The 21,909-nt window shown below is 49.5% G+C and overlaps 1 protein-coding gene across 1 annotated transcript; it reads right to left on the reverse strand.

Moving 5' to 3' along the window:
• Window positions 1-506: 506 nt before the first annotated feature.
• TBATA (thymus, brain and testes associated) lies at window positions 507-12,018 on the reverse strand. Its single transcript, XM_036928591.2, has 9 exons — window positions 11,972-12,018; window positions 10,438-10,670; window positions 8,428-8,583; window positions 7,623-7,702; window positions 6,140-6,319; window positions 4,131-4,212; window positions 3,166-3,310; window positions 1,556-1,608; window positions 507-586 (listed from the first exon to the last, which is right to left on the reverse strand). Exons 1-9 carry the CDS (start codon window positions 12,016-12,018, stop codon window positions 507-509), a joined length of 1,056 nt encoding a protein of 351 aa, XP_036784486.2.
• Window positions 12,019-21,909: the final 9,891 nt, after the last annotated feature.

Consider the following 21,909-nt stretch of genomic DNA (forward strand, 5'->3'; position numbering starts at 1 on the left):
CTCATTTGGGAGAATCAAATACTACACATCAAGTATGTAGAACAATTCACGTAGTGTTCATCATTAGCTGTTACCTAAGTCCATCCCTCAATGCCAGGTAGGAACTCAACAATTTGTATCAATGGTTCCTGACTTCTGCTCTAACCTACCCAGAGCCCTGTGTGTCTTGGCTCAAGGAGGGACAGAGCCCCTTTCTCAGACCACCTGGACTACCATCTGCCCTTCAGGTCTCGGGATGATGAAGGAACCAGGTAAGCCTCTCGTGGGTGATGGCACTTGGGGTTTCTCCGAGGGAGGGGGGATGGTTTGGCACAGCTTATCCCATTCTCCTGGAATAAATGATCCCAAGCACAGACCTACTACTGATAGGAGAGTGGAACTGTCCTCTTAAAGGGGAGACAATGTTTTAATAGACTCTGTGTGATAGGCAAGCAAGGGCTGTTTCTGAGGCGGTGAGGATGGAAGCAACCCCTTTTGAGCAAGGTGGGCAAATTGTTGTAGATTCCTCAGCACTCCGGCTTTGACGCTTTCTCTTCCGTGTTCTGGTTTGAATGTAGCTGGAGAACTTGCGCTTTCCCAATATTCTCTGGGAGAAAAGAAGATAGCAGGCAGGAAAGGATGAGAAGGGGTGGTCCCCTACCTGGCAGACCCCTTCTCCCCCAAGACCCTAGCCAAATGTGCAAGAGCAGAGGGAGATGTGTCAAGCCTGGTCAAGCTCAGCTTCTGCTCTGGGCTCTGCTGGGGACCTGGGAGAAGCTGGCACCCTTCTCAGGGTCTCACCGCTGCCCTATTTCTGCATCCAGGTAACAAGTGTCTATGAAGTGCCTCTTCTCTGCCAGACACTCAGCCAGGCACTGAGGACCCTTTACAGTCTAGTGGGGGAGGTAATGCACATCGCAGGTATCCGTCCTCTTCTCTCCCCTCTGCCCTGGCACTGGGACAATTCAGCAGAGCTTCCTCCCTGGTCTCCCTCATCCCTTCTCACCCACCGCAGCCCATTCTCCACCTGGCATTCAGAGGGGACCTGCCATGCCCTGTTTATAACTCTCCAGTGTGTCCTCTGCCAGTGCTGCCCACCTGGCTCATTTCTTACCACTGTGCCCAAGCCACCAGGCTCTGGCCCCACAAGCCCGCTTGCTCTTCCACCAACACACCAGGCAGGTGGGAGCCCTGCTTCCAGGCTCCCTCTGGACCTGCCCAGGGCTGATCCTTCCTGTCGTTCAGCTGTCCTCACCCTGCCCGCCCTTACTATCTCTCACACTACCCTGCTCCAATTTCCTTACGGTGCCTCTCTCTCTCAGACATTCTTATTTGTTGTCTGTACTTCTGCTCACTAGGATGTAAGCTCCATGGCAGCAGGAACTTGTCTGAATTCTTTCCCAGGGATCCCTGGAGCCTAGAACCCAGGTGTGAAATCAATGTCTGTTGGATGAATGGATAGATGGGTGAAACGAGCCCCTGGGGAGGACTCATCTCCAGGGTGCCTCGAACCCCTGAGGAATCCAACAGGGGTGGGCCTCAGTGAGCCCCCAAGGCCTGCTGCATGGACGCTTACCTGGTTTTTCGCTTTTTGGTAGAGGTGGTGTCTTCATCTTCTTCGGGGATTGGCTATGACCAACACAAAGGGAAGGGCAGGCTGGAGACCCCGCAGCAGGCTGGCAGGGTGCGCAGGGAGGGGAAGAAGGCAAGGGCTGCCCCTCCCAGAGAGCAGAAAGCATCTGTGCATGACTGATACCCCAATGACTGTGGCTCCCCTGCCTGCTGCGGTCACAGGGAACCCAGGCCCTCCTGCCCCGGGAGCTGTAAGGGAGGCCCCTGCTTCAGTCGGCCCTGCTTCCTGCTTCCTCGCAGACGGGCAGCCTTCCCAGGTGAGTGGAGAAGACAGGGGCTCCACTTCCCTACTGAGTGATGTACAAGCCCCACTGATGTCTTCTGTCTTGTACGGGCTTTGCACTTCAGGGAGCTGTTTTATGTACCTAGTACACTATTTTTCTCTCTACAACTCTGGGAGAGGGAATTTGAGAGAAGGTGAAACTGAGGCCCACAGATGGGAGGCAGCTTGCCTGAGATCACAGTGAAAGCTGCCTTCCCTTTTTGTGGCTTGCCCAGTCTTTCAAAATAGAAAAAAGAACTAAGTCCCGCGCTGCAGCAAGAACCTACACCTTCTCTGCATGATCAGAACAGATGTGATGGTGGCTGATCTGAGCAAGCGTAACTTCCTGCCCTTCTTACCACGCCTGCCCATGCCCCAACTACCCCCAAGCTTATTCCCTAAAGTGTGCACGTTCCTGACTTTCATTTCTGACCTCCCTTACCCTCTCATTTGCTGTTCAAACCCTATCCACCCCAGCCATGTTCCCCAAGCTCTATTCAGAAATACCCAGGTGATTGTTAAAATTGCATATCCCATATTCATCCCCAACTTGCAGTGTTAAAATTTCAAGGAATCTGCATTTTTAACAAGGTACCCCATAAATCTGAGCACTGCTGGGCTTAGAAGTTAGACAGGACTGAGTCTGAATCCCAGCTCTTCTGCTGGCCTGTTGGGTGACTGTGGGTAGTCATCCATTATTCTTGAACCTCAGTTTTCTCATCTGTAAAATGGGGTATTATGGCCTCTGTGGGTGGTGTATGGACTGGAAATATGTAAAATATCTGGTGGTGGTGGGCAAACACAGTGAGCAGTCAATATAGCTGATTCAACTGCTGACGTTCAGGCCCTAGTTTGTGAGGCCTTCCCTAATCTTCCCTTGTCTCCTCCAGCCATTCAAGGCCCTTACTCCTGGCATGAAGGCACTCCTGTCTGCCTTGTATTAGCATTCCTTCTCTGTGTGTTCCCAAAGACCAGCTGCTTCTGGAGGGCTGGATGTGGCTTATCCAGCCTTATCATGGCACAGCTGACACAGCTCAGCCTCTCTGGCGTCCCCCACAGCCAGCTGCCTGAGCCTGGGCTGGCACAGTGGGCCTTTAAGTGGCATAGCTAGAACTCAGGGGTCCCTGGGCCAGGGGCTGGGTCTCTTCCTCCAGGGCAGGCTCCATCGGCCCAGCCTGTGACCAATGCTGGGCTCGCCTCTCTGGATCCCCTCGGCCTCACCTGGGAGGACAGGTGGCTGAACATGAGGGAGCAGTTCTGGGAAGGGGCAGGTGGGGGGGTATGAAGCCTACCTGTAGGGTGGCTGTTGCCTCTCTTGAGGTGATTCCTGGGCTTCCTGGAGCCGGTTCAGAAGTTTTTCTGCTGGGATGGAGACTAGGGGCTGGGGAAGGAACTGAGCCACTGCTGTCTGCAGGAGCCCTAATGCAAGGTCTTTCTCTGTAAGCACAGTCAGAAGGTGTGGGGAGGCAGAGTGCTCAGGGGAAGACCTTGGCCCCCTTCCCGGCCCTCGATGGGACAGGCAGGCAGCAGGCCTCCAGCTCTCTGCCTAACTCTAGTTCAGGGCAGCTTTCTCTAACATCTCACATTCTGCTCCTAGGCCCCTGTGGGGAGGTCCCAACTCCTCTCCTGGCCCCTGTGTGTGCCAAGTCGCCAACCGTTTCTCATTTCTCTCTTGCCACATGAACACAAGTGTATCTTGCTGCCCACCACGCCCCCTGGCCCTCCGTGGGAAGTCTGCTGGGACCTGCCTCCTCCCCTGGCCCTCTTCCTCCTCTTCCTCCTCCACTTTCCCATCCAGGAAGCCTTCTCCAATCAGCTGTCTGGCTCTCCCACTCCTTACCCTCCCACTCAGACGCACCCTCCACCCGCTGTCACAGTGTGCCAGTGTGCACCTATTCATGTGTTCATGAGCATATGTGTATGTTCTTATGTGCGTGAGTGTGTGTTTGTATGTGTGCATTCCCCACAGTGGTGGGGGAGAGGCTGCATCTGCGAGTGATCTTTGCACTTCTCTCTTCCAGGTGCCAAGGCCTGCAGTCAGTATGGAGCATAGGAGTCCTGCTGTGGGATGGGGAGGAGGGAGTGGTGATACTGTCCAGCTGGAGAAGGTTAGCTTGGGGTTCCATAAAGGAGACAAGGCATAGGAGGAAGGCCCTGGGGTGGGAGCCGAGCGACGTCAAAGGCCTGCAGAACCAGAGAACAGGGCCCTCAGCAGCCTCTACTCAGAGAAGGCTCTGGGCCCAGGATGTGTCCTCACCTTTTGGGGGAGCATAGAGTAGCCAGAACTGGATAGCATTCAGCGAATCCGTCTGCAGAATCTGACAAAGGAGCTCCAGGATCTGTGGGGGACAGGCCTGGTCGGTGTGCCCAGATGGCATGTTGCAGCCAGCAGCATGCCCCCCCCAGCAGAGTGGGCTCCCAGAGCCATGTGCTTGGCTAACCTGGTCCCCATGATGGCCCCTGCCCCTCCTCTGCATGGAACTTTGCACTTCCCAGAGGGCTTTCTCTCCCAACAGTCCCAGAGGGAGATTCTTAAACTCCTCGTTGGACAGGTTAAGATCTGAGTCTTGGAAATGGGGACACCTCATAGGGAATTTGTGGCAGAATAAGCCTCAGAATTAGGTATGTGGGCCCCTCATCCCTGAACCCTGCTTGGGCTGGTTATACCCCAAAGTCCCTCACTGGGAAGGCAAAGTCAGAGCTGGCCAATCAGCTCCTTGGAGACACACCAAGTCCTGAATCTCTGGGTCCTGGGTATGGGGATGTCAGGCACCCCACAGGCCTCCCCACTGGTGTTCCCAGAGTCTGGCGATGTTAGCAAAGAAGTGGGGTCATCCCAGTTGCGCTGAGGGGTGGCGCTGGCTGGTTCTGCTAACTGCCCAGTTTGGGGTTCCTTCCTCCCAAGCAGTGTGTATTCTTTGCTCCCAGCTGTATTCTCGGCACTTGGTGTCTTTGCCACTTCAGGGCCCTCTCCCCACTTGTTCTTCAGTCAAGTGCTATCAGGATAAGACCCAGCTTTGTCTTGGACAGGCTATGGGAGCTCCCTAGGCAGGGCTGTTGATGGTGGCTGTGGCTATGGTTGGCTGGAGATGGGCCCTGCTGTGGGAGGTGGAGCCCCTGGAATCCTAGGAAAGTGAAGTCCCCTCAGCAGTTGGCAGTCTCCCGGGAACTGAAGGGCTGTTAGTCCCCAGCAGGTCTGCCTTATCCTCAGCAGTGTGGGAGCCGGGCTGGGCCTCTCCCAGGCCCACAACTGCCAGGGTACCCACCCTCACCCCCAGCTACCCACCCGCTGCAGTAACCACTACCCTATGTCTGCCCCTGGCCCCTTCTCCATTCTCCACGTCCACCTTACCTGCCCTGTGCCCCCTCCCCAGAGGACCCGAGAACCTAATTCCAGGCAAGGTGAGGCTGCCCTAAGGTGGAGAAAGTACTGTGTTCTAGTCCTAGCTATGCTGCTCCCTCGCCGGGGACTGGACCATGGAATGTCACTTGGCAGGGCCTCAGCCTCCCCATCCATAGAATGGGGATCCCAGGCCCTGTCTGCTCTATCCATTTCACTAGACTGTTGTAAGGCACCAAAGGGGCCACCTGCTTGCAAGCTCTGTCCCCCAGGGAAGGTGTTGAGATGCTAGCTCAATGTCTAGCCTTTCCTGGAGAACACAATGTACATTTTAACAGGGACCTTCAATGCCTTAACCCACTGGAATGAGTCAGGGATTCATCTCAGGCCTCGATGGGGAAGCTTGCACATGGAGGAGGGGGGCTTTGTGCTGTGCTGTAGCATAGACCAGACCCTCTCATAGTGTGGGGACCCGAGGTGGGGGGGACTAGCCTTGCCAGCTGCAGGGTGTGACACACAGGGCATGGTTTGAGGACACACAGGGCAGGACCCTCATGTCCATGTCTCTCATTCCACCACTGTAGTTCCCTTCACTGGTTCATCAGGTGCCAAAGCTGGAACAGACCTTTGTGATAACCTGTTCAAGCTCCCAGTCTGGAACTAAGGCCCTGAGGGGGAAAAGGACTTAACAGAGAGGGGAAAGCCTATCACAGAAACCTAGAGGCAGCAGAGGACTGGAATCCAAGCTCCTGACTCTAGGCCTGGGGTTTTGAAGTCCTGCAGTCTTAGGCATAAGTATCTCTGGGAGATACTCTAAAGCCACACTTTAAAGCAGTTTGTAAGAGTCCTAGTTGGGATTGCTGGGAACTGGGAGCAGGTGCCACCATGCCCTCTTTTCCCAGACTAGGGCCTTCCCAGGGCCTCACCAGCAGCTCCTGATCCTGCAGGATGAAGGTCTGGGCTCCTCCAGCTCTGCCCGAAGGGTAGTTCTGTCGGCGTGAGTGGCGTGAGTGGCAGCGGCTGATGGCTTGAGTGGCAGCAGGGATGAGCCTCCCGGTCTCTGCTGAATACTTTGCCCCCTGCTCCCGCTGAGGCTCCTCCTTCTGCTGGGAGAAGAGTGGCGAGAGACTCCAGGCAGTGCACGAGAGAAACAGAGACAGACAGGCCGACCGACCAACAGAGTGAGAGAGAGAAGCGGGAGAAGCAGAGAGGAACAGAAGGGAAGAGGAAGAGGCCAGTCACACCTCCAGGGCACCCATCACCTCCTCTGCTGGAGGAAAGCCTCACAGCATTCAGGCACCAGGGATGTCGACCAGGCCAGCCCCACCCTGCCCTAGGCCCCTCTCCCCAGCTGAGGCCCTTCCATTCTAGCCAAGGCCCTTCCTTCCTCCTGGAACTTCATTGAAAACTTTGTTGCCACCCTGGTGGTCCTCAGTACTCCCCATACTTCCTCCTGGGCAGGCCCTCCCTGTCACCTCCAGCCCATCAGAGATTGAAAACTGTACCCGATCCCATGTCCCCACCAACCTTAATTCCAAGCTTGGCTGCCCCCAGGTCTGTTCCCTACAGCTTGGCATCCTTTCTTTGCCCTGGGAAACCCTCCTGAGCCCAAGCCTGAGGATATAAAGCTGAGGACCTCCTGCCCCTGCAACTCTGCTTAAGACTGGTAGATCCTTCTGTCCATTTTAAAGGTAAGAAAATGGAGATCCAGACAGCTTAGCTGAGTTGCCCTGAGCATGGCAGTCAGTCAGCTGCAGAGCAAGGATGTGAACTCTGTGGCCCAAGACAAGGGCAGGACCAGACTCAGCCCCAAAGGGCCAGGCCTGTCACAGGACCAATGCCAGCTGCCTTGAAGTTGCCTTCCAATTGTCTTTAGTGGTTTATCAGCAAATGAGCTCAGCCCCATCCTGTCTGAAAACCTTTAGTGATTCTCCACTCCTTATGAGAAAAGACACTACACTATGCTCAGAAATTAAGAACAAGCTCTTCTTGCCCACATTCGAAGTTCTCCCCTTCCCCCCTTCTTCCCCACTGCTGTCCACTTGTACCCTGGCTTCACCCCCTGGCCTCTAAAGATGTCTTGCATTTTCCAGTTTCTGAGCTTTTGTGCTGCAAGTCTCCACTAGGATTATCTCCCCAGGCCACTTGTAAACATCCTGCTTCTCTGAGGTCAGTCTTGGATTTCTCCACCTAGGTGTATTCTCTCCTCCTCTGAGCCCTCACTGTGACCCTTGCCCTTGGACTGGTATTCGGTGGCCCCCCAACCCCCACTCTCCCGTGCCAACAGCAGCACCTCTCAGGAGCACTTATTCTGCTGCTGGTTTGGTGGAACCGACTTGGGAGGTTTTCCATTACAAAGGGGTGGACCCATCTCATCACTCCCCAGACAGCGCCTTTGTCCACACCCACCTCTTTGTTCTTCAGCTCATTCTCCTTTGTGAACGTGGCCACCCGGGAAGCCAGGTCCTTTAACTCCTTCCTCCAGGCCTCTGGGAGATGGGGACAACATCCCGCCAACTGATATCTGGGGCCCTCCTCCTTACCCTCCCTGTGGCTGTAGGTGGAAGAGCCTGCTCCCCTGCCCGGACTCTGCCCAGCATCTTAAAGGGAAAGGAGGGGGCCGGTGCCTTAGGGGAAGGTGGAGGAATCACACCACTGGTGGGTGGGTGTAGTCACTGCTGAGGGGGGCTGCTGTTGATATCCTAGCCTGTGGCTTCATTGAGAGATACTGGAGAGTGTCTGACTACCTGCGCCAAGATGCGGGTGGTTTAATGTAGCTTTGCCTCTTTTAGGAGCCGGAAGCCAGCACTGACATTCAACTGACAGGCTAGCTAGTTGATAAGCTGCTGAAGTGCTACTGGTGCTGAAGTGCACTGCGCAAGCCTTCCGAACCTCTCTGCCCAACGCAGATGTCCCAGCTCCCTCCCCTGAATCTCTGGCCCCCTCCCCCCACCCTGCCGACCTGACAGAACTCTGTCCTGACTGTTATCACTCCTCAAATCCAAGCAGGGGCACATTTTTGAGGACCTGGGGGGGGGTGGGGGAATAATGTAGACGCAGCAGCCTGAGGAAATGAGAAACTAGGCGGGGTACCCCATCAGACCCCACCAACATAAGAGCAATGGCCTTTTCCTTCTCAGGCACCTGCCCAAGTGGGGCAGCCCTTGGGGAGAGGCGTAACCCAAGGTAGAGGGGCTATGGTCCAAGTACCCACCAGAAAAAAGCCAGGGGTCCCGATTGGACTGTGGGTCTCCAACAGGAACGGAGATGGTGGGCATCCCCATCAAACAGCGGGAAAAGAGTGTGGATTGAGGCAAGGGGGCCAGAGAGAATTCGTCCCTGACGACACAGACGGGCTTTCCGGTGAGATCTGTGAAGGATTGGAGGCTATGGGAAGAGGTCCTGGGTGAACCCCAACAACTCCAGGAGGCCAGAAGGAGGCTGGTAGGCAGGGAGAGCACTGGTCTCACTTTTTCCAGTGACCGCAAGGCCATAGATCACAGGAGCGGGGAGAGCCTCTGCAACTGCTGAGACCTTACGCACAGGACACTAAGGACAGACAGCAGAGGGATGCATGCAGGGTCACATGGCAAGTCAGGCAGGCATGAGGCAACCCAGGCTTCCTGGGGCCCTAGTCCTTGGGTCCTTTTGGTTTTCTATGGCAGAGCAATGAACTGCAGGTGTGAGCACACAGAGGCAGGCAGCTGGAAGAGGAGGATGGGGCAGGAGGGCGTTAAGCCCCCGCGAAGAGAAGAGACTGGCCTCAGATCGCAGGGAGCCAGATGTAGCTAGACCCTCTGGATAAAACGTCACATCATCTGTCAGCCTGTGCTCGGCTGAGTGCAGAGCAGCCGGCAGGTGGTGGCAAGCGGTTTGCACATGGGGACCTTCTGCGTCAGGTCTGCGTGATGTGATATTATCATTAGATAGTTCAGCGTTGAGGACCAGCCTGGTTAGGACTTAGCACGGTTGCTCAGTCTCCCCTTTCTGGAACACTTTCCTTTTAATCTCAGGACCTCTCCCTCTCTGGCTCCTCATCTCCTCTGCTGCTTCCTTCTCATCTCCTCAAACCCTTAGCCTTGGGTCCCTGGGCTCAGTCCCCAGGTTCTCCTCTCCTTTACCTGCATGGTCTCCTGGGTGATCCAGGCATGCCACTTCAAATGCCATCCCTACTTAATGGCTCTCAAGTTTGCATCTCTCCTTTGAACTCTGGACCCAACTGCCTCCTCTGCACTCCCACCTGGATACTTACAGGTGTCAGCCAGTGCCGCTCCAGTGTTCCAGGTACTCAGGCCAAAACGCTGGGCGTCGGCTTTGACCCCTCTCTTCCTCTCACACACCATTTCTAATCGATCAGCAAACCCAGTTGGCTCTACCTTCTGTGTATCTAGAGCAGGGCCCCTCACTCTTCCCCTGCTACCTCCTGGTCCAAGCCACCATCCAGACAGAAGCCAATAGATCACTTCTGTTACTTCTTTGCTCTCAACCTTCCAATGGCTCCTAGTGAGATGGCTTCCTGGTGACTACAGTGACCTCCAAGGCACACGTGATCGGGCCTCCACTGCCTCTCTGATGCATCTCCTTTCTCCCCCTTCTTACTCTGCTCCAGCCACACCATCTTCCTTGCTATTCCTCCAACAGAGCCAGGATGCTCACCTCAGTACTTTGCACTTGCTGTGCCCTTTGCTAGGGATACCCTTCCATGATACTCACATGGCTCATACCCTCTCTTCCTTTAGTTCTTGGCTCAAATGTCATGCCATTGGTCAGGTCTCCTGTCTATAGCCTTAGCACTTACCACACTCTGACATCTTGTCTATTTCCTACCCTTCTCCACCACAGGTGGCTACATGAGGGTAGGGACTTTTTCACTGTTCTACCCCCAGGGCCTAAAAATGTGCTTCACCCCATAGTTTACACTCAATAGATATTTGATGGATGAATGGCTGAGTGGATGAAATGGCCTAAGTTAGAGGATGGAGTGCAGCTCTGCAACAGAGCGTGCATCACTTTCTCTGATTTGTGAAATGGAAGAATCTGCAATGAGGGGAATCCTGTAGGGATATGCTTTCTGCCCTGGGAGACTGCCCCCCGAATCAAGAGCTGCCTGGCCAAGTCCCTGTCTTTTCTGGGCCTCAGCCCGGAAACTGGCTGAGTCTTCCCTTTCTGGTTTTCAAGACTGTCCCCTGACTGCCAGCCAGTCTCTGGCCTACGCCAGCCCTACCTTGGATGTGGGTCACACGCTGTGGGTGGGGATGGTGCCGGGAGAAGGAGTGGTGGCTGAGGCGGCCAAAGCGATAGGTGGTGGAGGTTTGGGGCTTCGGGGTCCTCAGTGCCTCTCGGTTCAGCTCAAGATCCACGATCCCTGGGATCGTCAGTTCTTTCTGCAGCCCGTCGTCCCCTTGACTCCTTGGCCTGTGCCCTGGCTTCTTCTCAGGTCTCAGCTCAGCTCTTGGACTGAAGAAGAGGGTCAAAGAGAAGCTAATGGAAGCTCCTGGCAGCAGTGCCCACCAGGGCAGAACTCAGTGGGAGCCTGAGTCCATTCCTGAGATACTCAGACATCTGGTTTCCAGGATTTCACCACTGCCCCCATGCCACCCAAAGCTGGGCCTCCCCCAGGGTCCTTTCCCAGTTGGTACAATTCAGGCCAAGGGAGCCTCTGTCCTCGTAAGATGTCTTAGCAGGGAGCTAGGATCCATTTGAGAGAACTCAGATGGAATCTCCCAGAACCCCAGTTTTTTCCTCTAAAGCCAGAAAGAGAAGCCATAGACCCACCTGCTCATCCAAATACCTGGGGTAGAATAAAGGCACAGTAATATACACCTCCAGGGCTGAGGGACTGACCCCAGCAAGGAAGGGGCTCTCCCCAAGCCAAACTGTTGGCAGCCCAGGAGAAGCCACCTAGAGGCAGTCACCCTCCCCCCATGTCCTTGGGGCAGGCTTGGCCCAGATTTAGCACACAGGGGCCCAAGTTGGCTCCAAGGCCAGACCACACCAGCAAGCCCTTTCCCCTCCTAGCGGACACAGAGCTGATGGGGCAATTATTAGGGCTATGACGCTGTAGGCAAGCTTCAAGCTCTTGTTTGGCTTCATTGGAGATAAGCCATCTCAGGCTCTCTCCTTCCATCCTGCCCCCCTTCCCTCTCCTGAGGATGCTGTGCCTCTGCCCCTGGAGGAAGAGCTCAAGGTCAGTCCAGCAAGGCTCCAAAGGGGGCTGCTCTTCCCCTGGGGCCTGGTGGGACCACCTGCCTTTTCACTTTCTGCATTCCCTCCTGGTGGCCCTGGCTGAAGGGACTCTGGATATGCTAAGCAAGATGTTCTGCCTGGGGACCTTCTGAGGATTTCACTGACCGGGCCGCTGAGCTTACTGTTCCATCCTCGATTCGCCTCTAAGGGATCTAGGACTTAAAGAAATAGAGCAAACCTTCTCTGAAAGTTGCAGTTAGCTGGCTTCCCCTACCCACAACTAACAAAGGAAGTCACCCCCTGAAAACCAGGGAATTCCTGCCCTCGGTGCTCCTGCACCGTACACCCTGCACCACACCCCCTCCACCACACTCCCTCCCTCTAGTGAGGGGCCCAGCCTGTGACCTCTGCTAACTAAAGCCTTAGGACCCATGGGGGGCCTGGCTGGTGGCAATAGGAGTTGAGAAGAAACTGCCTCTCTTGGACCCCTAGTCTGTTGAGTTCCCTAGGCCGCCTTGTCTTCCTCTCCCCTCCCTCCCCCCAGGCAGGAGCATGAGCATTTGGCATCTTACCTCATCAATGGATGTTCAGCCTGTTGGGTCTTCACCTCTGTAGCCATTGTATGGTTTCTAATAGAATAAAGACCAGTGCACTTAATATGAGTGTTGAAGATGGATAACAGCAACTCTCATAGACTGGTGGTGGGGATCTAAACTGGAACACTTTGGGGGGAAAATTGTCAATATCTTATAAAATTGGACATATGCATGCCATATTGCCCAGCAGTTCTTCTCCCAGATATATACCCAAAGAAACTTGCAGATGTGCAACTGGAACTTGTAAGAATATTCAAACTAACACTGCTCAAATTAGCAAAAACCTGACAACCCAAATGTCCAACAGTAGAAGAATGGCTAAATAAGCTGTGGTGGCTTCAGACAATTGAACATTATATTGCTATGAAAATGAATGAACCATATCTACATGCAGCATAGAAGAATCTTACAAATACCATGCTAAGTCAAGGAGAGTAAGTTCCAGAAAACCACATAGCCTGAGATCCTTTTAAAAAATAAAGTTCAAAAGCAAGCAAAATTATCATAAATATGTGATAAAAACAAGAAAAAAAGCAAGAAAATGCTCAACACAAGATTCAGTTAGTGACTATTTCTGAGAAAAGATGGGGAGGGAGAATGGGGGGAGAGGAGCACATAGATGTGTTAGCAGTGACATTCTGCCTCTTGGTTTGGGAGGTGCATTTACTGGTGTTCATTACATTACTAAATAAATCAATTCAATGATGTGGATGAAAGATGATAAGTGTCAAAGCCAAGAATTGTGATTAATTTAAATCTATGGACTTGAAGTGTGTGTGTGTATATATAGCCAAACTGTTGGGATTGCAGGTGCCAGGGGTGGGGTTGGTATCGAAGTCAGTGCATGCTGAGAATTAACCCTCATACCCACAGGTTCTGCAAAGGACCCCAAAGATCCCCCAGGGCCAGTCATTTATCAGGTTAGGGTGGAAGAGGTGGGCAGCACTGACTGAAATCAGGGAAGGGGAGAGAATGAGGTCATACCACAAGGAACCAGGCATCCTTCCTCCAAGACTCCTGATCTTTTCTCTAAAGAAAAAAGCAGCTGGCAGAGCTTCCTTTGAAGGAAGCTTCGGACATCCTCGGTGATGGGGCATTCTAGAGCACTTAACGGTGATGGGGCATTCTAGAGCATTTAAATGTGCAGGCTTGAAAACAGGGCATTTGAAAGTCTTAAACCCACCTGCCCTCATTAGAACAGAGACTTTCAAATGCTTTTGACTGTGACCACAGTAAGAAACTCACTTTTAGATAGTGATACAATTCACATGTATGTGCGCACACATTTGTATATCTATGTGAAATGGAAGCAAGAATATCCTAAGCAGTGCTTACCTTGGCTACATATGGTGCACACTGATATTTTCATTCTACTTTGTTTTACTTTTTGTAAGTGTCACCTGTGACCCATTAAATTGATTTTATAAGCCACTAGAATGGGCCACAATCTGCAGTTGCTGTAGAGAGGTCAGCAGGGACTCTAGCGGGCCAGGCCTGCCTTCCAAGGTGCAGGGCTGGCCACACTATGTCTGCCCCTGTCCTCACTTCCCTCTCCCCTGAGGCCCCCCAGCCAGCTAGGCAGAAGGGGGTTGAATGACCACACCAAACCTGAGACAGAGCTTCCCTTTCCCCATCTTGGCCCCAGCCTGGTTCTAGTGTCCATTTCCTCCCCTGGAGAGATCCCTGGACTCACCGAGGCAAGTGCCCGCTATAGCATGTGGGTGAGAAGCCCCTGCTGCCTGGGCAGGAAGGAGCAAGAGGACAGTCAACGGGAAGGCTCGTTGGTTCTGTGTGCAAGCCTGCCCGCTTTGTGACTGCGTGAGCCAGTGGTTGCTAGGTTACCCCTGCCCCACAACTCCAGAACCACTCCCCAGCACCCCTCTCCTCACCCCTACCCAGCTCCTCTTACCCCTCCTGGACCCACTCTCCCTCCAAGTTCCCTCTCCACCTGGCATTCAGCACTTCCAATTGGGGGCCCAGGGAGAGATAGAGAGTCAGGGCTGGTTTCAGCCAGCAAGCAGCAGGCAGAGAGAGAAAAATTGGCAAAGAAGGCTGGTTGGGCAGGGTCCCAGCTTTGCCGGCCCCACTGGGCCTGATGCCACTGTGGAAGGCTCGGCCTCTACAAATCCTGTCTGAGGAGTATTTGCAGAGAACTGTCTCCTAGATGAAGAGGAAGAGGCTACCAAGTGACCCAGAGCATCGCTCCAGCCCTATTCTAGGCAGGATGCTGGGTGGGCAGATTGTGAGTTTCTAGCTGGGCAGGAGTTTCAATCAGATTCCAACGCTCCCTAGACGTGTCACCTTGGTTAAATTGCTTGTACTTCCAGAGTTGTGGATTAGTGGTAAGATGCTCAGTTCAAATCCTGGTTCTGCTACTTCTTAACTGTGTGGCCTCAGTTTACCTGATGTGTCTGAGCCTTAGTTCCCACATCTCTGAAGTGGAAATGATACTTACATTTACTCTCACAGGATTGTTGTGAAGATTAAGTGATTCAATGTACATTAAAGTGTTCAGAATACCTAGCACAGCACCAATTCTCTTAATGTTATTACCTTCTCTGAGTCTGTAAAATGGAGAACCCTCACCTTCTTTGGGGATTATTGTGAAGGACAAATGAGCTAACCGGAGTGAAGCACCTAGTCTTATGCCTCGCACACAAGTGGTGCTCAAAATGGTAATAATAATAATCATTATATTGGGATCGTGACAGAGGTAGGATCATAGTGGGATGACTCCTTAGTCTGAGGACAACCTGGGGTAATTTGTTTTATTTCTCTAAGGCTCCACTTGGACACCTGTGAAATGTGATGAGGCTAAGCTTTTGTCCACAGGGCTGCAGTGAGGTCAGAGGCTGCCAGGGGTGCAAACAGGCTCTATACCAAGGAAAGGCTGGTGCCTAATGCTGTACTAGGAATGAGGCCACTGGCCCTCACAAGTGATGGGGGTGGGTCCAATCAAAGGTGTTCATCCTCAGCACTCCTGGCTTCCGATCAGTGGCTCGAAGCTTCCAGACGTTTTGTCTTCCACTGGAGAGGAACAAAAGGAAGGAAGATAGCTAGGGGCAAACCTAAGTTCCCCCAAAGTTCTGCCCTTCCCATCTTAGGGGTGGGGGATTCAAATCCTAGTGGTGGCCCACGCAGGTGGCATCTGATCTTCACCTCGCCCCAGAGGCTTCTCCATCCAGGTCAGAACGTTGTCCATTTAAGCTCTGGCTTTTCCTGCTATCTTTGCAGGAATGAGGTGGCCCCTTTGAAGTCATTCTGAAAATCCCCTCTTCCATGTTTCTGGGAATCCTGATGACTGTTAAGATAAATAATGCTATGTTTGAAATAAGAAAAGGCTTGCTTTCCTCTGACCAGCCCCTCTCAGCTGCTTTCAGCACCCTTGGGGGGTTTCCCACCGTGTGAGCTGAGGTGGCTTTCAACCTGCCTGTGTTGTTGTATTTGAGATGAATTTCTTCTGCACAGCAAATAGTTGTTTCCTTTAGAAAAATCCATTCTACCCATCTGTGTTTGTTTTTCTATTCCTTTTTTCCTGACTTCCAGTGGGTTAGCTGGACATTTTGAGAATTCCATTTTGATTTATCTAGAGTTTTTGAGTGTATCTCTTGGTATTACTTTCTAGTGGCAGTTCTAGATATTACACTACATATAGCAAACAACATAGTCTACCGGTGTCATTGTTAGACCACTTCAAGTGAAGGCTTCTGAGTACAGAAGCCTTACTCCTCTTTATGTTCCTTTACCCTCCCCTCTTTTCAACATAATTATCTTATATATTTCCTCTCTATACATTTAGAACCACATAAGGCAGTGTTATAATTTTTCTTCAACTGTCAAACAGTATTTAGAAAACTCACAAGAAAAAAAGCCTGTTGTATTTACTCATATTTTTACTTACTGTGTTCTTCCTTCCTGATATTCTGGGGTTTCTTCTATTATTGTTTCTTTTCTGTGAACTTTTAACCATTCTTTTAGGGAAGGTCTGCTAGTGAGAAATTATCTTAGTTTTCCTTCATCTGAGAAAGACTTGATTTCCCTTTCATTACTGTAGTATATCTTTGTATATATTTCTTGTAGGATTCTGGGTTCATAGTTCTTTTCTTTCATCATCTGAAAAATAATGTGCAACTTCATTCTCACCTCCATAATTTCTGATGAGAAATCTTTTTTTCCCCTACAGGTAAGGTGATATTTTTCTCTGGCTGCTTTCAAGGTTTTTAAAATTTAGTTTCAGTTTTCAGAAGTTCAGTAACTTCTGAATGTGTATGGATGTGGATTTCTTTGGCTTTATTCTGTTTGCTCAGCTTCTTGAATTTCTAGGTTTACATCTCTTGACAAATTTGGGAAATTTTCATCCATTATTTCTTTGAGTTCTTTTTCAGCCCTGTAGTTTCTTTCTTTTTCCTGTTCTTCTGGGACTTTGATTGCACAAATGTTAGATCTTTTGTTATAGTTCCACAGGTTCCAGAGCTCCTCTCTCCTCCCCCACCCCTTTTTAATCTAATTATCCCCTGCTCCTTTCCCCACCCCCACTTTTTGGTCTAGTTTCTCTGTTTCTCAGACAGGGTAATTTCTCTTTTTCTATCTTCCAGTTCACTGATTCTTTTGTCTTCCATCTCTATTATACTGTTGAGTCCATTCACTGAGTCTTTTATTCCAGTTATTGTATTTTTCAGTTCTAAAACTTCTTGGTTCTTTATGTCTTCTATTTCTTTGATAAGGCTTTCTATTTTCCCCCCACTTATTTCAAGTGTGCTCCTAATTACTCAATTGAAGCATTTTTTTTTAGCATGGCTGCTATAAAATTTTTGTCAGAAAATTTTAACATCTCTGTCATTAGGGGGTTGGCATCTATTGTGTTTTCCCAGTAATTTTTCCAGAACATCCACATTTTCAAGTTTATAGCATAGGCCATATCTTTATATTGTCTCTCAGAAGTATAGTGATATCTTCTTTTTCATTCCTAATATTGGACTGAATTTTTTCATTCTTTTTTCTCCCTTGATCAATGCCAAGGATCATTATTTTTATGATTTTTTTTTCTCCCCAAAGAATGAATTTTGAGGTTTTTGGTCTTCTTATTTCATTTCTTCCATTTTCCTTAGTTGTAGTTTGTGTTCTTTTTACAATTTCTTAGATGTATACTTAAGTCCTTGGCTTTCAGTTACTTTCTTTTCAAATATACTACACATTTAAGGCCGTAATAGCTGCATCCCACAAGTTTTTCAAGTTTATAGGAGATAAATGCTACCTTAGCTTAGCTTTGATCTGCATTTCTTTAATCAATGAAGTTGAGCATCTTTTCATATGCTTAGGTGCTATTTGTATATATTTCTTTTGATCTCTGTTCATATCCTTTGTCTGTTTCTCTATGGTCTGTTTGTCTTATAAGATATATGGATTTATATATTAGACAGATTATCCCTTTGTAATATCAGTAATAAAACCCCTTTTTTTTTCTAGTTCATTGTTCTTCTTTTGACTTTGCCTATGCTGTGAACTCAGGTTTCAGATCCCTCTCCTGCTAAACTGCTACTCTTTTGAGGGCTTACTCACTCACTTTTGGAACTTTGACCAGATAGCTCATTTTGACCCTCTCCACTTTGTTGGGCTTCGTCTTATCCCCATGAAAGGTCCACAGAACAGAGGCCAGAAGAGCAGGCTCTAGAGACACTCGGGCCTGCCTTTCTCAAGTTATGTGACCTTAGGTAAGTTTTGACAACTTCTAGGCCTCAGTTTCCTCATCTGTAAAATAAGGATAATAATTCTGTCAACATTATGGGGCTGTTTGATGCTTAAATAAAATACTGAATATACAATCACCAGTACAGTGCCTGGCCCATGGTAAAGGTTTGATGCATGGTTTTTTTTTTTATTGTTTACCAAAATCAAGCAAACATTTTGTGAATGGCAGCTGTATTATCCTAGTGCTATTCCCCATCAGTGTACAGGAGAAATATCCTCTGCTCACATGTCCCTTGGCTCACCTGCTATGTCTTTTCTGCTTTGCGCATGGAGTTCTGGATTGCAGCCAATACTGTTGGTTGCTTTGATGAGAGTTGGCTGCTCTAAAAATTGAGTGTCTGCCAGGCTCTTGGGGTACACCTACCATGGCATTGCTTGTGTCCCTGTTGTCCTGAAGTCTGTGGGACTATCCTTCTGATGGTTTTTTTAGAGAAGAGGGTTTGAAAGAAAGGGGGTGGTTAAAGACCCCCCATGGCTCACCCACCTGTCTCCTCTGAGATCATCAGAGTTATCTGGTTACCTGTCACCTGAGCAGGACTCACAGCTTTGAGGCTGGCAGGTATAGACTGGTCTAAGCCAGCACCTGGGAAGGTCACCCAACAGGAAGAGCAGGCATCAGAGAAGAGAGAAGAAGCCTGAGCTCTCCAGAAAGGTCTAAAGTCATGGAACCAAACAAGCTTCCTACATTTATCTGTTTTCAACTTAAAAGTCTGTGCTCTGCCTCCTACCCCAAGGTCTCCCCTTACACTCTCTTTTAATACCCAGTAATTCTTATAATTGTGTGTCTGTCTCCTGCAAGCCTGTAAGTTCCAAAAGGTCAGAGGCCATATCTGTTTTGTTCATCACCCAGCATAGGGCCTTGCTCTGTGTGTGGTTACATGGTTGTACTTGTTTTGTGCTAATTCATTGAGCTCCTGATGCAATGCCTGGTGTCCAGTAAATATTTGTTGAATGAATGAGTGGATGAATCACAGATTCTAAGCAGTAATCCAGGCTATTCCCCCACTTACATGCCTGAATCCTTGCTTCAAAAGACCAAGTGAATGCTAACACTTGTCAATATAACAGATTTAGTGACAGGGAGCTCTCTACTGCCCAAGGCTGCCTGTTCATTTTCTGTGTAGTGTTGTTGGCTAGAAAGTTCTTAATACTGAGATAAAATACATCTCCTGGAGGCTTCCAGTCAGTATTCTGTTTTACCGTTATGGTCACATAAATCATGTCTAGGCCTCTTTGTAATGACAATCCTTGAGATACTTGAAGTTTGTTCTTACATCCACCTCTTCTCCAGGCTAATCACAAATCATTGATTAGACACATATTAGTTGAGTACCTGTAACATGGAATAGGCTAGAGAACACCAAGATGAAAACACATACCTGTCCTCAAGAGGTTCCCAGTCTTGTGAGGAGCCCGAGAAATGCAGATAGAATGTGATAAATGCCAGGGACAGTTGAGACACCGAAGAAGAGCCCAAGCCCACCCAGGAGTCTTGAGGAAGGCCCCACAGAGGAGTGGGCTATTGAATGTGCTCCAAGTAGACAAGGGAGGAGAAGGTGTTACAAGGAGAGGGGAGAACATATGCAACAGTCTGGGATATAAGAGCCCATGGCATGGTTATGGGGACTCTAAGTAGTTCCACGTGGCTAGGGGACCACAAGTCCCAGGTTGTGCAAAGCAGTCCAGTTTATACTTGTTGCTGGAAACTTATTAGTATGTCCTCAGTTTCCCAGATTGGAAGATAAATTATATGGTCATTCCAACTATGCCTGGAGCATAAAGTTTGAGAGAGGTAAAAATGGGGGAGATGAAAGTGGAGAGAGGCAGGGGCTGATCATAAGGAGCTTTGTGGGCCAAGTTCAAAAAAAACATTCAGTTAACTGGGCTTTGCATGGTGTCTTCCTTTGAGGTCATCTCCTTCAAATATAATCTAATTCACAGATAAATCAGTACATCTATTGATAGATGATTATTGCTGTGGGTCACCATTTATGGAAGACTTACCAGGTAGGTGCTTTCCCCATGGTTCAGGCAACGTCTGCTGACCCTTGTTCTTGCATGTCCTGTAACTGATTCTCTGCCACAAGACTTTGGCTTTAAGTTGTTTTTATGGTTGTCAGGTTGTGTCCTGAAGAAACATTGGGCAATCCCCTCAGGGCCTTCTGTTCCCAACTAGAAACATTGTAAGGCTTCCCTGGAGGGAGATAGCTGGGGTCAGGAGTAGGCCTACTAGCTATAAACAACTTGCTTCAAAGGACTGGAATGATTCGTGCATTGGAGACACTTGTAAGAATATTAAAATGAAATGAGTTTAATTGGGTCTAACATGATGACATAACCAGAGTGTTGAGTTAGATGTTTGACTGGACAGCCAGGGGAAATAGTTTAAACATTTATTGAAATACCTAGAAAGTAGATAGTAAGAGTGGGGATTGGAAATATATCTGAATGAGTGGTTTCTTTTGCAGTGCCCCCTGCAACATCCGTCCCTAAGGGGCAATGGTTCGTACTCCAAAACTGAATATTGCAGTCCCCTCAAGCAGATCCACAAGGACGAGCTTCAGACTGCTTTTGCCCACCAGGCAGCCAGTTGGCAGTGGACCCAGGGCTTCTGGAGGCTCCTCCACCCCAACCATTGTTCCAGCACTTGCATGCTCTGAAGGAGGCTACTAGAAATGGTCATGTACCTTGCCTTTCCCTTTATTTTTTTTTGTCAAGCAACTGAAGTGGTAAGAGCACCATCCCAATCTCTACCTTTATCTTTACATGGCATTCTCTCTGTGTGGGTATCTGTGTCCAAATTTCCCCTTTTTATAAAGACACTAGTTATATTAGATTAGGGGTCCACCCTACTCCAGTATGACCTTGCCTTTCCAAGAATTCATATCTTAAGCTTATGCCATTGTTCGACCTAGAACTGTCTCCATGCTTTGCCTAGGTGAATGCAAAAGCCTTGTAACTAATCTGCCCATTTGTATATTCTCCCAGCCATTCTCCATGCAGAGGGATAGTTTTAAATCACTAATGTGATATAGTCCTGTGGATAAAACTGTAATATTTCCAGAATCTCTCACCTGGCCTTAGTGCATCTCCATATCAATAGGAGTTTGCAAGGGGTGGAGAGAAGTAGTTCATCTCCATTTCGATAGGTAATTACAAGGGCAAGCTGGCATACCTGGACTGGAGAGGTTGGGTGCTGCCTCTTCTGCAGCTGGGTCTAGAGAGACACCGGCAAGCAGAAGTAGGCTGCCTGTAAGAAATAAACGGGTTTCTCCCACTTTGTTTCTCCCTTTGACTGATTGTGGTTTCAAAGGTATTTTGCCCTGTGGGGATTCCCCCTGACTCCCTAAGTTACAAGTCTGCTACTTGATTAAAATGACCTCAAAAATTGCTTCCTGCTCGTCAGATGAAGATCAAAATTGCAAAATTCTGTGTCCTACAGGGCCCTGAGGTCAGACAGGAGGCTTATTATCTGTATCCAGTCTCTGTTGCCTGTCTTTAAAGAAACAATTGAATTGCAATGCTCTGTTTCTTGATATGGGTGGTGAACACCGATGTTCAAACTCTTAATATTCATCAAGCTCTACTATTTGATTTGGGGACTTGTCTGTACCTATGGTATATCGCAATTAAAAAACAAAAACTTCAAAACAGTTAAGTTGCCCAAATCTGGCAATTCCTTTATTCCCCTTTGTGAGCTTTCAGATCTTTTCACAATTACCACACAAATACAAATTTTGTTCTCTATCTTGGGGAACAAAAGGATGGGATTGAAAAGACAGGGGTGATTCAGCAAGTTACATCATGGTCACAAGATAAATTATGCAAATTGAAACAAGAAAATAACTTGTCCTACAACATTTTTGAGCTCTTTTTGTCCAGAAATTATGCTGACTTGCTGTTCCCCTTGGATGCTAAGAATAATGAGTGATCTGCATGTTGCATTTGCCTCCAGTGCCCAGAGGAGGTCAGGCGGTATGACTGGGTATCAGCACTGTGCAGTATTTCTGCTCCTGCCCTTCTGAAGCAACAGTCTTCCCAACAGAGAGCTTGGCCAAGCAGGGAGCTGTGGGCAGCTTGCTGTTTTCAGAAAACGGGTATTCTGAAGAGCTTGGGCATATAAAACAAGGAAGAGCTCTCCATGGACGGCTGAAATCATTGTTGGT

The sequence above is a fragment of the Manis pentadactyla genome, chromosome 8 (assembly GCF_030020395.1).
Source record: "Manis pentadactyla isolate mManPen7 chromosome 8, mManPen7.hap1, whole genome shotgun sequence".
Lineage (NCBI taxonomy): Eukaryota > Metazoa > Chordata > Mammalia > Pholidota > Manidae > Manis > Manis pentadactyla.

Excerpts from the sequence above, each read along its gene's own strand:
- TBATA (XM_036928591.2), bottom strand. The coding sequence starts at position 12,018 with ATGGCTACAGAGGTGAAGACCCAACAGGCTGAACATCCATTGATGAG. Across the intron at positions 4,213-6,139 it reads TGCAGGATCAGGAGCTGCTG|ATCCTGGAGCTCCTTTGTCA; the intron begins GTGAGGCCCTGG and ends TGTCCCCCACAG. Across the intron at positions 1,609-3,165 it reads AGGCAACAGCCACCCTACAG|CCAATCCCCGAAGAAGATGA; the intron begins GTAGGCTTCATA and ends TGTTGGTCATAG.